This window comes from Euprymna scolopes, chromosome 32 (assembly GCF_053919585.1).
Source record: "Euprymna scolopes isolate OS-2025 chromosome 32, ASM5391958v1, whole genome shotgun sequence".
NCBI classification, from domain to species: domain Eukaryota; kingdom Metazoa; phylum Mollusca; class Cephalopoda; order Sepiida; family Sepiolidae; genus Euprymna; species Euprymna scolopes.
Window position 1 is genome coordinate 43,730,273 of NC_136513.1, and position 17,585 is coordinate 43,747,857.

Here is a 17,585-nt window from a genome sequence, read left to right on the forward strand (position 1 = left end):
TTCAAATATTTATTTTTTTCACCGATATTTTCGAAAGTCATCCTCTCCTTTCGATTGTCTAGCCTTAATTTAAACATAAGTCACTTCCGGTTTGGCGGTGGTCGTAACAGCAAAGAGGTCGGGGGGGAGGGGGTCCGTTCTTTTCCTCTTTCATGGTACGGGTTTGAGCCTGCCTTCCTACAACCACTTTTTTCTTTTCTTTTTTTTTCTTTGCTCAACAGACACATTCAACCACCCGGGCAACGCCGGGCTGAAATGCTAGTATATAAATAAAACGCAAAAACTGGAGAAATAAATCCAGCTGTATAAAAACGAGAAGTGGGGACGAGGGGCATGGAGAGGATGAAAACTCTTTGCTTACCTGCCCCTGGAATTTTCTTTAATCCAGATTTGAGAACAATTTTCAGATGCTGTAGTGATCCACATCGCAGCATAAAAGAATACGCGAATAACCAATCCAGCCGCGTTCGGTGGTTCATGATTATCAACGATTGTTCATCTTTTTTGCCAGGAAAGCCAACAACGGACACTTTCACACCAAGAACAATTTCATATAAGGCCTGCAAGAGAAACAAGAAATGACTGATTAATTATTTAAAAAAAATAAATAACTGATAAATAAATAAAAATTGAACACATTCATAACAAAAGAAACCTTCTCTACCACCTATAGCAATGGCCAACGACTCTTTATCTGAGAGTATGTCTTTCAAGCTCCTTGGCCTAACGTTTACAGGAAACATGAGTTGGAACAATTACATCGAGGGCATTGCCAGGGCCGCTGCGAGGAAGGTGGGCTCTCTCTACCGTGCTAGAAAACTTCTAACACCCGAAAGTATCCTGTACCTCTATAAGGCCACTATTCGCCCATGTATGGAGTATTGCTGTCATATTTGGGCTGGTGCATCGGCTACTAGTCTCTCGCTCCTTGACAGGGTTCAAAAGAGAGTCGCAAATCTGATAGGCCCTAAACTGGCATCTAAGCTTCAGCCTCTGTCCTATCGTCGAAACGTTGCATCCCTCTGCCTGTTCTACAAGTATTTTAATGGTGAATGCTCTGATGAACTGCAAGCACTTGTGCCCCCACGACGTGAACACCCTCGACAAACCCGACAAGCTGCAAAATCCCACCCCCACACGGTAGAGATCCCTAGATGTAAAAGATTTTTCTACTCCAGTAGTTTCTTCCACAGAACTGCTAGACTTTGGAATTCCATTCCAGGTCACTGCTTCCCCAACTGTACTGACATGCATAAGTTCAAGTGCAACGTGAACCAACATCTTGCTGCCCAAATCCCTACATAGTACCCCAGTAGCTGTTTCCCCTGATAGCAGCCCCCTACACCAAAGTGACAATGTGCCTTGTTTGGGGTGAAAATGTAATAATAATAAAAAAAAAAACAACAACAACAAAATTATGATATTCTGGAATTCTAAAAGTCAGTCAGAAATTTGGAAATCTAAGGAATTGGCTCTTATGTTTTGACAACACTCCCGATATGTATAGTCATTCATTTGTATGCTTTGATAATGGATTTCATTTATAATTTATTCAAAGGATGGTAAGTATCAGCAACAGCTTATTGAAGTATTAGTATTGTTTATAATGTAAACAAGCTGACAACAATGTGATTAATTCTTTTTTCAGAAAATAATAACCGATGAATATGTGGAATAAAAAGCTCCCTTTTCAAGAGCTGTTTTTTTTTTTATTTTTTTTTTTTTTTTTACCAGACTTGTACCGTACTAACGAGGAGATACAGGGACAGGTTTGCACAGATATTTCAAAATGTCAGCACATATTAACTAGAGCCAGATTGAAAGGGGACGACTGCTGATACAAATTGTTTATGCAACCGGGTGCACAGTGGCAAAGGTCAAAGTTGCTTGCTGACAAAAAAATTTCTTTTAAACAATATTTTAGTGCCTTTGTTTTGTTTTGTTTTTTAATTCGTGCACGTTTCTCTCTTTCTGTTCTTCTCTCCTTATCACTGTTTCTCTTTCTTGCAAAAAAGAGAAATTGGAGCTTCCGCATTAAGTAACCTTGTGCCTGACTGTGCTTGCAGAGAGGTGTAAGCCATGTTTAGTTTCAGAGCAGTTTCAGATGGTTCGTTGTTCTAAACAAGTTTTGAGAGGTGACTGGTTTTCAGTAGACAGTTCCACAGAGCAAAATATTCTTACCGTGTCGAGACGGAAAAAAACATGTGAAATTGGTACAGAAAAGGTTTGATATTTATGGAGCAATTCTGGTTTCTGATTGGTTGGTAGCAGAACGTGAATTAATTTGATTCGTCAGTTCCTAGCAGCATCGTTTATAAATAGAATTGTCCGACTGTGTGGGGTCATACTCCATTATACCTCCAGTGTGATGGGATGTGTCTCCTAGCGGCTTTGGCTGCAGGGAGACAGGGTAGTACATGTCAAGGATTCGTCACTTGACACTCAGCCCAACAGGTGAGGGGCCGGGAACCGGCCCAGCACCTGTTGGACTGAGGTACACCGCCTGGGTAATACCTAGGAGGTCCACCCTCACAGGCCTTGCCACCGGGCTTTCCGGTGGGGCAAGTTTATTGCTTGCTGCCTGAGGCGCCCCGACCGGGGAATGCCGACGGGGTTACTCAGGCAATTTTTTAAATTGCAGGAGTGCCCCTCCTTTAGGGGAGCCTGCGGGGTTCCCAGTTTCCAGGCCTTGTGCCAAATATTGCCGATGTGGGCGGCAATTAAATAACTACCCCATTATACTTCCAAAATATTGCAACAAGAAAGAAATGTGTTATTAAAAAAAAAAAAAAAACATGGCTGCTTCAGCAAATGTCATCAATCAGATACTCTAAGCCAAGATTGACAGTTGTTTATAAAACTCAACCAAGTCAAACCCATCAAAGCACACAGGTGCCGAAAGGTTAAACTTGCATGTTAACATCAGATTTTTAAACGATTACAATATTTCAGTGACTTCATTTTTTTTAAATGAATCCATGTTTCTCTCTTTCATTCTTCTCTTTTATTACTCTCAAACTGGCAAACTCCATTTTTTTAAATTTTCACATTTTTGCACCAATTTTCCCCGGCTAAAACCCAAATATAAAGTTTTGCATGGGTTCGAAAACCCTACATATTAAGTTTCATGTCTGTAGACCAAAAACTGACAGGAGTTTGGTAGGCAAAATTGTTTTACCTTTTTACACAAATATTATGCATCATATAGAATATCTGCATGAATATAATTACATAATAGTTAACTAAAGATGATCATCATGTCTGTTTAAATGTGTTTATGTATGTCTGCCTAAAACTTTCGACAGAAGCGAGAAATTTTCACGAGATGGGAATCGTTTTGAAGCTCGACCCTTTGGACGACAAATATCGAAAAATTGGCCAAAAATATTAATTCCTTCACTCTCAATTGAGCACTTTTCTACAGGAAGGGGGTCACTTTTTCGCAGATATTTTCGAAATTCAATGCCTCTTTTCGATTGTCTAGCCTTAATTTAAACCTACGTCACTTCCAGGCGCAACAGCTAACACGCCACGTTTTTTTTTTTCTTCACTTTATTTTCCTCCTTTGCGGTAAGTGTTCGAGCCTGCCTACCACCACTTTTTTCTTTTTCTTTTTTCAAACACACACCTCCAAACACCCGGGCATTCAGGCTAGTCTCATAAGAAAACCGAAAAAACTAATAGGGAATTAATTAAAAATGAATGTTTAAAAGAATATGCAAATTAGATATATCTTTTGCTAGTGAATGCAATTCCGCGACCCATATATAACAAAGTTGTATTTTCTTTTTAAATAAATAGAAAAAAAGAGTTAATATGAATATCAATACACACAAAACAAATTTATAGGAGTATATATATATTTATATATTATCTTTTTATTTTATATGTATCCCTGTATTTCTTATCAGCTCTTTTCTCTATCCCCTTCCTATTTTTTACCCTTTTTTTCTTTTTTAATAATCGTCATAATGTTTTAATGATCACCATTATCAATTTTGGTTTCGATTCTAGCTGATGGCACTCAAATCATATTTTTTTTTTTTTTACTTTTGAAATCATGACTATGTTAGGTACAATATAATATTGAAAAATTGACCCTATAATAATAAATACGAAATCTGTGTAAATTAAAATATCATATTCAAGCGTATTTTTAGGACCAGGTAACGCCGGGCACCCCTGCTAAGTGTTATTATAAGTATTCAAATATTGTTCTTAATAGTTGTCACTATTTTCCAAGAAAGACGCCCGACTATGAAGAAAAATGAAATCCCTGAATGTGATCCACGTGTAGAATCCAGATAAAGCAAACAAGTTCATCACGGAAGGAATATAAGGAATAAATAAAACTGTAGATGTATGTGTGTGTGTAACCGATAAAATCTTAAACTATTGGTTACGTAACACTGAAATTAATAGGAAATAGTAATCATACAACAAGAATGGTTTATAACAAGTAAAATCTTTGTTTGGATGGATGACGCGTACAAAAGTCAAGTTAAAATGCAAAATGTTCATTTCAGCTTGCCGAGATTTTTGTATTAGCTTGCACATGCGTACACTAATCATAGTCAAAAGTATTTTAATTTTATAACTTTTCTCTTTATCAGGTTAGCTCAAACGGTAGCGAACACAGCTGAGCCGCTAAATATTTTGGTTCAGATTCTAGCTGATGGCACCCAAGTCAATTTTTTAAAATCAGTCTTACATATACAGTGCGTGCAATAAGTTGATTTATTTTTATTACACGAAAACAAAAACAATAACAAAGTGCTATTCTTATGTATTTTTGAATAATAATTACAAATCTCGTATAAAAAATCTATACTCTTATAAATTTGTTTTTTTTTGCGCATTGATACTCGTATTAAAAATCCTTTTTTCTATTTATTTATAAAGAAAATACAACTTTGTTATGAGTCATAGAATTGCATTCATCTGCAAAAGATCTAGCTAATTTGCATATTCTTTTAAACATTCATTTTAATTAATTCCCTATTATTTTTTCAGTTTTCTCATGATATGATCATCTTTAGTTAACTATTACGTGTAATTATATTCATGCAGATATTCTACATGATTTTTATTTGCATAATATTTGCGAAACAGGAAGAAAAAATAGTTTTAATTTGCTAAATATTTGTCATGTGTTGGTCAGAGAGTTTCATAAATCCAGATAACTCTCGACGGTGTATTATTTATTTTAGTCAATTTAGTCGCACGGTTTATACAATATGTCTAACACTGGAGAATTGCTGGAAAAGACAAGAACATCAATTCTTCAACTACAAATTGATGGTTCAGGGTATAAAAAACTTTCAACAATGTTGAATATTCCAATTTCGACCGTCGGTGACACAATTTGTAGATGGAAGTCCTACCAGTGCACTTTAAATCTGCCAGGTTCAGGGCGTCCTTCCAAAATTTCTAACTGTATGACCCGATTTTTGGTTCTGAAGTGAAGAAGGATCCACGAATAACTCGTTCTGAACTCCAGAAAACATTAGAAGCATCTGGGACATGTGTACGAAAGAATACAATTAGGACAGTGCTTCGAAAGAAAGAATTTCAATCGTGGAAACCAAAAAAAAAAAAAAAAATCCTTTGTTAAAGCCGATTCATGTCAAGAATCGTTTGAAATTTGCAAAGGAACATTTGGAGAAACCTTCAAGATTTTGGGATAAAATATGCTCATACGGAACAAAAAGTGAGTTATTTGGTCGAAATAGTGTAAGTCATGCCTGGAGACAGAAGAACTCAACGTTTGACCCAAAAAATAACATCCCTACAGTGAAGTTTGGAGGTTGGAGTATAAAAGTTTGAGGTTGTTTCTCTTCAGCCGGCCCTAGAAAACTTCACATCATAGAAGGGAAAATTAATTCTCAAATGTATCGGGCTATACTTGATGATAATCTCTTGAAGTCTGCAGAGTATTTGAACTTGCCTAATGGTTGGATATTCTAGTAGGACAATGATCCCAAGCACATGTCTAAGGCAACTGCTGCATGGTTTCGGGAGAAGAAAATACATGTATTAGGATGGCCAAGTAAATCACCTGACTTCAACTGAATTGAAAACCTGTGGCAAAAGTTGAAGTTGATTGTACAAAAAGAGATCTGAGGAATCCGACAGAACTTAAACGAATTTGCCAAGAAAAGTGGGATAAAATTCCAGTTAACATTTGTAACAATCTTGCAAGAAAGTATCCCAAACGTTTGAAAGCTGTTATGGTGAGAAAAGGCCATATTACTAAATACTAATACTATTTTTATCTTTGTGTTGGATACTTTTTGAACCTTAGATATGGCATTTATGTAATTATATATGATTTTTGATACGAGAGTTAAAAAAATACATTAGAATAGCACTTTCTCAGTCTTTATGTTTTCGTGTCATAAAAATAAATTAACTTTTGCTTTGTATCGGATTGCACCCACTGAAAATTGCCTCCGTAATAATAATGCAAAACCTGCATAAATTAAAATAAACATATTTTATGACCGGCAACGTCGGCCTCCCCAGCTAGTTAAAGAATAAAAGTGCAGCAATAATGACTTTCTGGATAGTGCCGATTCTATGAGGATTCAAACGGCCCATGTTAAAGAGTCACAAAAGCAAGTCACAGTAAGATAAGCAAAGGAAAAGCCGAAACTATTTTTCAGTTGAAAGTAACGAGTTTCTCTCAAGTGCGAAGCATCTGTTATCTCTATGCAGCCTGCAAGGAAGCCATGATGTTTTAATGGACAAAGACAAATCGATAAGATCACCATTAAGAGAATAGAATGGTTTCGAGCATGTAAAACGGACGTTAAATGGTGGTGATGATGATGATGATGCTGATGCTGAAAGTGGTTTTGGAGACGGAGAGAGACTAAAAGGTAAGTAAGAGAAAAGGGGAGAAAATTAAAGAGAGGGGAGAGAGAGACGGAAGAAAACAAAAAAAAGAGAGGGGGAGCAACAGAGAGGAAAAACAGAGAAAGAGAGGGGGGGCAGAGAGGAAAACGCAGAAAAAGAAGGGGGGAGCGACAGAGAGGAAAATGGAGAATTAGAGGGGGGAGCGACAGAGAGGAAAACGGAGAATGAGAGGGGGGGAGAAACAGAGAGGAAAACGGAGAATGAGAGGGGGGAGAAACAGAGAGGAAAACGGAGAATGAGAGGGGGGGAGTGACAGAGAGGAAAACGGAGAATGAGAGGGGGGGAGCGACAGAGAGGAGAGGGGGGAAGCGACAGAGAGGAGAACGGAGAATGAGAAGGGGAGGGAATAAAAAACTCGCAAAGGGAGTAAGAGGGAGAGAAAAACAGAAAGAGAGCGAGAGAAAAAACAGAGAAAGAGTGAGAGAAGGTGAGCAGTTTTTGAAGTATAAAACAGATAAAGTACTTAAAATGTGCATAATGTTTACATCAACAACTAACAAAAACTAAACAAGTCTTTATAACCATAATGATGAGATGTGTGTGTGACTTTTTCTGTATATTCGACATGTGTGTGTGTATATATATATATATATATATATATATATATACACACACACACAGGGTGACCCCCCCAAAAAACGGGCCCCAACTCTAATTAGGCTCAGTTTCTTAGTGTTTTGTCCGAACGAAATTTAACACAGTGTATTCTTTATCCCAGCTCCCACTGGGGTCTTGGTGTACTCACGGTCGTTGATTCTGCTATGTCCTGTAAAATAAGGGCAATCGGTGAATAAATAATGGAGATATCACGTTTTGTTTGGGTCACCCTGTATATTATATATATATATATATTATATATATTGAACATTATGTAAAAATATGATTATTAAAAGTGAAAGAATAACGAGAATGCATTAAATACAAAATTCTTATCCGTGGCTCAGAGTTCAATCCCTGTCCAAAGCAGTACATTTTTCCTATTCTCATCAATCAAAGCTCAAAATAAATCGAACTAAGCAATATGTCTGTTTTATTCACGTGAAAACGTCTGCATATTATCGATTTCTAAATTTTAGATATTTTTTTTTTTTAAATCGAAGGGTTTCAAATTGGGTTAAACGGGCATTGGCATCCAATACTCAAGTGATATTGGGAATTTTCATAACTCCACCACCCCCATTAACATAAAGAAAAATTCACATAAACTAATTACAAAATCGCTCACTGTTCCAGTTTGCGTAAAAAATGTATTCAGAACTAGGTATATATAACCAGCGTTGCCCGGGAGGTGAGGAGCATATATTGCTGGCTTGGATAAACATAATTTCATGCATACATTTTTTTTTGTTCTAGTTTTTACTAGCAGGCCGCCCGGCGTTGCCTGGTCGTAAAATATGCATAAATAATATTTCACTTAATACAGTGTAAAATTGTCGCCCCCTAAAGAAAACAATACTACAGCTTTATTTTAAAACTTTGATTGAAAAATCAATTCAGATAATTTGTTTATTTGTTTATTTTTATATTTTTTTACATAGGTATAACCACTTACCAAGGCCCAGAGACCACTCGAGGATAAGGGTTAAGAGTGTGCAGTAGTCAATTGGACAATATAGTAATCGTTAGTAATGGAAATTCGGTAAATTTGTTAACTTAAGTGGAACGGCTCATCAAGAACTTGTTTACGTTAGACTTGAAGACAACCATATGGTAGTCAGCAGGAAAGCAGGAAAACAGAAGACAATTCCACAGGCGTGCAGTTCTAAGAAAGAAGCTTTGTTCATGGAAGCTACGTTTAGGTTTAGGCACAGATAAAGAGTGGGGAAAATTATTGATAGTGTTTTCTGCTAGACGAGTGTTTCTTGTGAAAGTTTGGCGAGGAGGGACCATAGATTGAAGCTCAGTCGAGCACTTGCAATGAAAATAACAATAAGCAGAGAAACTCGCAACATCTCTTCTGTGAGATAGGTTGCAGGGAAGAGAAAAGGACATCTACGAGGCTACAAAGTCTATTTTGAACTCTATCAAGGCAGAACAAGTCCTTTCTAGCAGCTCCTGCCCACATGTGGCAACAGTACTCCATCCTTGCACGTACCTGGCTCTTATATAGATAGTTTATGTAGTAGAGCTAATATCTATTCAATGTAGCCACCTTCAGCCTCAATCACCGCCTCAATACGGATCCGGAACTGGGAGCATACCTTTTCCACAAGTGCCAGCAGGAGTTCGGCTAATACTCGGCAGAGGACAGCGATCAGGCTGGCTTTGGTGTTGTGGGAGATCATGTAGGTGATGTTCTCTACATATGACTAAACAAAGTAGTCCAGTGGGTCCAGGTCGGAGAAGGAGGGGGCCAGTGAGAGAATGGTACAAAGTCATAACACTCCTTCTGGAGCCAAGCTTGGGTCTCTTTGGACTTGTGCCACAGCCAGGGTCTGCCAGCAGCCACCTGATTGCACCAGGGAATCACCACAGTCATCAGCACATCCAGTTGGTGTTGACTTTCAAGCCGACTTCGAAAATGTGAGGTGGCATGATGTGGCACTCACTTGAAATCACACCCAAGACCCTAACTGTGGTCGGAAACTTTGTTTTCATCACGCTAGACACGTCCCTGTTATTTGTGGCAATCCAGTGATGCATTTTGAGGGTGTTGACAATGGTTCTGTTGTCATAACTTGGATCGGTAGAGAACACGAGTTGTACAGTGGCGCATATCTGATCTTGCTTGTTTAACGTTGCGTCACTTTCAGACATGATAGGTTTCTACCGCTCTTGAGATTTGTACACAACTAGCCAATTGGTAGATGGTTTGTAATAAAGAAAGAAAACTGGTTTTCATCAAACAGAAATAAAATTACGTCATCTTTTCTATCGTTCCATCCTGTATAGAAATGTAGATATGTGCATGTGAGTATTATTGTTTTTTTTAAACAGTTCACTTCTTGAAAAAAGAAATTTGAGCCGAGATCGAAGCCCAAGCCTAAACACAGGGAGTCAAGTATGATATTCATTAGACCAGCTTTGCACAATCTTTAAAAGGTGTTTTCAAGCCTACTTATTCTTAACATAAAGGAGCTGTCATGTTTCACGACTGCGCATGCACATTCGTGTAACAGTTGACAAACAGATAAAAATCCAATAGCTGCCAAGTACAAATTTTTCAATTTTGAGCCCTTAGCAGCTCTTTTTTCCGGATGAAAAAGTTTTCCCTATATCTGCATGTTCTATATACCAAATTTCAAGTCTGTAGATCAAAAATTTGTTGAGTATATAGGTTGAGAGGTGTCCTCACACACACATTCTCACTTTTATAGATATACAGATTCTATTTTTAATTTCCATAAATATAATGTATCCTCACAAATTTATGATTGGATGGTTAAAATCATTCGCTAGTTACTAGTCATTCGCTGCCTTGTTTCGTAGCTGACGTCCATACAACATTTCACTCAGATTATCCAGTAGTCTCTGAGAAAAGCGTGGAGTGGACAAACAGATTAACAGAACTACATATAATATAGATCAGGATTTTCCAAAGTAGACTTCACGGAACCCTGGGGCTCCTTTAGTGAGGCTGAGGGGCCCCATAAACCCTTTCTTAAAGAGGACCAAATGCTTTATATGAAAAAATTAAATGGCTGCAAACGTTTAATTATTGACCTTTTTTTTACTGGAAAGCGATTTGATACGTAACTACAGGTGCAAAGAGTTTCATAAAAAAGTAAATAAAAAAATAAATTAACAAAAAATGCAACAAATTTTTATTGATCAAAAACAACAAAAATATATAAAAATCACGAATAAAAACAACTAATGAACAAGTATAAGTTAAAATTTGAAATTAATGTTTTTTTCAGATTTATTTTAGAAATTATCTTGTTAGAGCTCCGTGAAAAGCCTCTGCCCTGCCCAGGGGCTCCATGGTATCCTGAAATTTGGGAAACCCTGATTTCGATTATTATAAATAATTAGATTGGTGTAGAAAGCCCAGTTGAATTCTACAGGATCGCATTAATAAGGTGTATTTCTTATTACGGCTATATTCATGCGCATGCTCTCTGACATAAAGAATAAGAGTACATCCGGATCTTTCCTCCTTGCAAGATTCTGATTGGCTGGTTAAGCCATAAATAGCAACTGGTAGAACCACCACCTAGGAGAGATGTTGAAAGGTACGCAAGCCTCACGCTAGAAACATCAGCTGCAACTATGACACTTGTGCAGTATGGCGATTTACCAGATTATTATTAGTAGGTGAGAGATCTGGAGAGTATGGTGGACGAGGCAGAGTTTAGTAGCCCTATTTATTCAACTTCTGCAGGGACGGTTTAGCAACATGCAGTCGGGCATTGTCATGGAGGAGAATTTGGCCATTTTCTGTTGACTAATGCTGGATATTGTTGTTGAAGTTTCTGATGCATTTCATTCATTCATTGACAGTACTTCTTCACGGTAAATCTTTCACCTGCATTCAAAATGCTAATGGATGAGACCGGTTGCAGACCACCAAACAGTCAGCATGATCTTCTTTTGGTGCAACTCTGGCTTCGGGAAGTGTTGTGGGGCTTTGTTGGTGTCTAACTACCGAGTTAAGTGCCGGCAGTTGTCATAAAGAACCCACTTTTCATCTCAAGTTACAACCAGGTCGAAAAATGACTCGTTTTTTTTGTTGCGTAAAAGAAGGGAAGAAGATGACACTTCATAACGGTTGTCATTCAATTCGTGATTTATTTTTATTATTTATTTTAATTTATCAAGTTTTTTTGCCTTTCCAATCTATGTCAAGTGGTTGGAAATCATTGTATATTATACATCTAATTCAGAAGCAAGTTCTCAAACAGTTATGCATGTATTGGCTTCAACTAAGGCTCTAAATTGATTGTTATCAACATCCGATCGCCAACTACACTTATCGTCAAGGCTCATCGCCGCCACAAAATTTCTTAAACCACCATTGTGCTGTGCATTCACTAGTGATTCCAGGGCCAAACGCTCCATTGATATCACAAGCTGTTTCAGCAGCTTTTTGGCCTAGCTTGTATTAAAATAAGAAAATTGTGTGAATTTGCTTTTTTCCATCTTGTATTCCCCGTTCTGAAAAGAAGACATAATTGTTTTAAAACGATTGTAATTTAAACGATTAGATAAAGCAAAAAACGCTCTTTAAAATGATATACAAAGTAATGGTATTATAATGAAAACTTATTCGAATATAAATCATTTGAAATCCAAATTAAAAATTCCACAAGAACTTTGTCGTCAACCTAATATAATAATTATGCCCAGTCATAAAACATGCTTAAAAATATCATGATATCTGTACATCATACGATATCTCATATGATATGTCAATTTCATATTTGCTATTATTATCGAATCAATTCTCTTGATAATTATATTGTACCTAATATATAATAGTAGCTGCTCAGCATGTTCCAATTGTAAAATACGCTTAAATATGATATTTTAATTTATGCAGATTTCATATTTATCATTATAGAGCCAATACTCTTGATTATTATATTGTGTCTAATATATAATAGTAATGATTTAAAAAAAAAAAAATTCAAAAATACTTTTGATTATTATATTGTACCCAATATATAATAGTAATGATTTCAAAAATTACTTTGTTACCGTCAGCTAGAATCAAAATCACAACATTTAGCATGCCAGCCATAGTTTTTACCGCTTGACCTAAATCCATACACATAAAAACAAGATACTCCTGAAGAAGGCTGTTTAACTTATAACACTTCAAGTCGATTTACATCTGTCAAGTTTCATTTTTTCTTCAATTTTAAACCCTTAACAGCCGTTTTTACCAGATAACCAAATCAAGTTTGTTCCACAGGCCTAAATCAAGTTTCATGTCTATAGACTAAAAATTAACAGAGGAGTTTGGTAGAGAAAGACAGACATGGTCACTTATCTAATATATATTATTGTATTCAATTGAGGTATACAAAATTACCATAAGTCACTACAATAAATCTACTGTTTCAATCTTAAAAGACATCGGCAAGTGACAATATACCTCTGGTTTTACTTGAGGCCAGCCATTTAATGAAAATCGAAACCAAATTTTTTACATTTGGTTTTCATTTTCATTATATGACTGGTCTTGAGTAAGACCAAATGTATATTGTCACCTGACGAGGTCTTAAGATTGAAACAGTAGATTTATTGTAGCGACTTTGGGTGATTTTGTTTACCTGAATTAAATAAAATAATATCTTGCTCTTTAGTTGAGCACTATCAACAACCTGGTTGAAATTTAATAGTTTTTACTTTTGGATATTTCTAACCTGGAATAAATAGAAAATATATTTTACAATTGATTTTCCAAGTACTCTAACCACTCTGCCTTGTAAAAGTGAGATTCTCCTGAAGGCTGAATGTTCAATTTTCAGTGTGGGCGACTGAAAAATACAATTGCGAATCACTTAGAACCTCTATCGAGTCATGGCTGACGGAACAAAAGCATACTACTTCCATGAAGTAAATAAAAAGTTCCTTTTGAAATTCTGTCCAAATCCCCGAGTTTGACAGAATATTCCAGAGTTCGACAAGATATTTCTGAAGAAGGTTAGAGGTTATACCCACCAAAACGTTGTAAAAATGATACTCTAGATGAGAACAGTAGTCTGATGAATCCAAATAATACGAATAACCAATCCTCATCTCAAAAATTCAGAATCATAAAATTTTGCTAGATTTAAAAATTCTAGGTTTTCTTAATCTTACCAATCATTCTTTTAAAATGTCGAATGTTGGTACATTTTTACAGAACCCCGTGAATGAAACGCATCTGTAAAAATGTGCCAAAGTTTGTTATTTTGAAAGAATAAGTAAAATAAATAAAACTTTGGATTTTGGAAGCAAAATTGTTACGTTTATTTATATAGTTAACAGAGCTTCTAATTACAAAGGACTACGACACACAAAAGCGTATTTTTCTCAAAAAAAAAAAAAAAAAAAAAAAAAAAAAAATTCTCTGCAACCTCTCTCCCACAGAAGAGACGTTGCGAGCCTGTCTTTGTTTTATCGTTATTTCCATGGCAAGTTCTCATCTGAGCTACAATCTCTGGTCCCCCCTCGCCAATCTTTCGTGAAAAACACCTGTCTAGCTGAAACCACTGTCAATAATTTTCCCTATTCTTTATCTGTGCCTAAATCAAAACGTAGAATCCATGAACAAAGCTTCTTTCTTAGAAATACAAAACGTAGATTCCATGGACAAAGCTTCTTTCTTAGAAGTGCACGCCTGTGGAACTCTCTTCCGTCTGCCTGTTTCCCACTTGACTACAACTTGGATGTCTTCAATCAAGTCCAACATAAACAAATTCGTGATAAACCGCCCCCTTGAGTAAGACGCTTTATCAAATCTCTATTACTAACGATTACTACGATATTATCCCATTGACTACTGTACGCACAATAACCCTTATCCCCGAGTGGCTTCTGGGCCTTCATAAGTGGTGCCTCCCATGTAATATATATATATATCACTCACACACACACAGAGTATAAATGAGCAATTCAAAGAGTTATTCAAGTGTCCAATTTGCATAATATTTTTAACGATTTATAATCAATTAATGCTTAGTGTTATTTATTTGTAATTTTATTGTCCTACTTGATTATATATATATATATATATATATATATGCACGAATTTTGTCAATAACGTCAAACTTTGCAAAGCGATAGTAATCTAGTAAAGCCAGCTAATTATATATAATTTTCTTTTGTTCGTTAGAAATATAATTTCTTTAATCTTGTCTCTTCCGTTTATTACTCGAGAGAGAATGTATACAGAAAACCACAAAGAGAGAGAGAGAGAGAGTTGAAGGATGATAGCAAGAGGGAGCGTAGGTGAATGAAGGAGTGTCCGTTACAGTCACAGAAGGAGACAAAAACATAAATTGAGATTATATATAATTACCGTTTTATCTGTTTTAGTTACACATGTTACGGATCGTATAAACGATCCATCAACTTCCCCAGACTTGAACAGAAGTAATCACTTCTGTTCAAGTCTGATGAAATTGCTGGATCGTTGATACGATCCGGTAACAGAAACGTGTAACTAAAACAGATAAAACGGTAATAAAGATATAATTGCTCTGCAATAGTATTGAGCACCTTCTTCAGGTTTTTAATAATTACCAGTTTTGCTATATATATATATATGTGTGTATATATATATGTGTGTGTGTATATATATATATATATATATATATATATATATATATATATATATAGTGTAGTATAATAATAATTACAAATAAAGTTTTCTCTGTTGCTTATTTATTACTTTTCAAAAGGTATCCATTACAATATTGTTTCGTATTGCAACTAGCAAGTCTACAAAATTATATCATTGCTGCATATTTAGTCACGTACTCTTCATATGTTTACCTTTAAAAAAAACTTATAAAAACACCATTTTTGACAGCTTACATGGTTTATGCAATCAACACACTCTGCTGTTTCTTCTTAGTTACGAAGATTATGGTTATGCTGAATTTATTCTTAATTACTTTCGCACTTTTTGTATCATTATTGTTCTATTTTTTATTTTCATTTTATCCGCTGGTTTTCGATTTATTGTACCATTCTTCGAGTCGTATCTTAAATTAAATTATAAGTACAATAACTAATTTATTTTCTAGTTAGCGTTTTCTTAGTGATTTGCCTTAGATATGAAACTTAATTTTGTTTTTCTTTGTTTTATACATTTACAAAATTCTTTTTCATTATAAAAAAAACTTTATTTACGTGAAAGATTTTTTTTTAACCCTTAATGATTGGTATATACAAACCGAGTACATTTCAAGTAAATGATTACCATAGAGAGAGAGAGAGAGAGAGAGACAGACAGACAGAGAGAGAGAGAGAGAGAAACTACATCCATCTGTCATATGTTGAATAAGTCGATATTAACAAACGACCAGATCAAAAGATAATTTGTGTGTTAAATCAAAGGAAAATTATAGGTTAGAATAAAGAGTCAATAAACACTTGACATTTGACAGATCGCCACAAACTGAAGGATTTTTACCCATCGGTTTGCCCTTTAAGAAAATCTTTCACCTACGATTTTGTAACAAAAACTTTCAAACGGAAGTTATGCATTTATGAACACCACTCAAAATCTTCGACAAATATGTGCATCCTTACACACCTCCGTCTTTGGCAATACAGTGGTAACCGGCATGGACTCAGCTGTCAGTGAGGAATGCAAGGAAAAGAAAGGAAAAGGAATAAAAGGAAAAGAAAGGAAAAGGAATGAAAGGAAAAGAAAGGAAAAGAAAGGAAAAGGAATGAAAGGAAAAGAAAGGAAAAGGAATGAAAGGAAAAGAAAGGAAAAGGAATGAAAGGAAAAGAAAGGAAAAGGAATGAAAGGAAAAGAAAGGAAAGGAAAAGAAAGGAAAAGGAATGAAAGGAAAAGAAAGGAAAAGGAATGAAAGGAAAAGAAAGGAAAAGGAATAAAAGGAAAAGAAAGGAAAAGGAATGAAAGGAAAAGAAAGGAAAAGAAAGGAAAAGGAATGAAAGGAAAAGAAAGGAAAAGGAATGAAAGGAAAAGAAAGGAAAAGGAATGAAAGGAAAAGAAAGGAAAAGGAATGAAAGGAAAAGGAATGAAAAGGAATGAAAGGAAAAGGAATGAAAGGAAAAGGAATGAAAAGGAATGAAAGGAAAAGAAAGGAAAAGGAATGAAAGGAAAAGAAAGGAAAAGGAATGAAAGGAAAGGAAAAGGAATAAAAGGAAAAGAAAGGAAAAGGAATGAAAGGAAAAGAAAGGAAAAGGAATGAAAGGAAAAGAAAGGAAAAGGAATGAAAGGAAAAGAAAGGAAAAGGAATGAAAGGAAAAGAAAGGAAAAGGAATGAAAGGAAAAGAAAGGAAAAGGAATGAAAGGAAAAGAAAGGAAAGGAAAAGGAATGAAAAAGAAAGGAAATGAAAAGAAAGGAAAAGAAAGGAAATGAAAGAAAAAGAAAAAGGAAAAGAAAGAAAAAGAAAGAAAAAGAAAAAGAAAGGAAAAGAAAGAAAAAGAAAGGAAAAGAAAGAAAAAGAAAAGAAAGAAAAAGAAAGGAAAAGAAAGGAAAAGAAAGGAAAAGAAAGAAAAAGAAAGAAAAAGAAAGGAAAAGAAAGGAAAAGAAAGGAAAAGAAAGGAAAAGAAACAAAAGGAAAAGAAACAAAAGGAAAAGAAACAAAAGGAAAAGAAACAAAAGGAAAAGAAAGGAAAAGAAAGAAAAAGGAAATAAAAGGAAATGAAAGAAAAGAAATCAAAAGAAAAAAAATGAAATGAAAAGAAAAGGAATGAAATGAAAAAAAGAAATGAAAAGAAAGGAAAGAAAAAGGAAAGAAAAAGGAAAAAAGAAAAGAAAGGAAAGAAAGCAAAGAAAAAGTCAAGAAAGAAAAGAAAGAAAAAGGCAATACAGTGGTAACCGGCATGGACTCAATTGTCAGTGAGGAATGCAAGTAAAAGAAAGAGGAACCAACGGAAAGAAAAAAGGAAAAAATGAAAGAAAAAGAAATAAAAAGAAAGGAAAAGAAAGAAAAAGAAATGAAAAGAAAGGGAAAGAAAGGAAAAGAAATGAAAATAAAATGAAAAAAAGAAATGAAAAAGAAAAAAGAAATGAAAAAGAAAAAAGAAAAAA

At 35.2% G+C, this 17,585-nt stretch overlaps 1 protein-coding gene across 1 annotated transcript in view; it reads right to left on the minus strand.

Annotated features, from left to right (window-relative positions):
• LOC145256313 (lysocardiolipin acyltransferase 1-like) overlaps window positions 1-17,585 on the minus strand; it is a 173,748-nt gene that overhangs the window by 100,140 nt on the left and 56,023 nt on the right. The window contains exon 2 of the mRNA XM_080115042.1: window positions 362-560. Coding sequence (XP_079971168.1) covers window positions 362-560 — 199 coding nt within the window. The remainder of the gene's footprint in view (window positions 1-361; window positions 561-17,585) is intronic.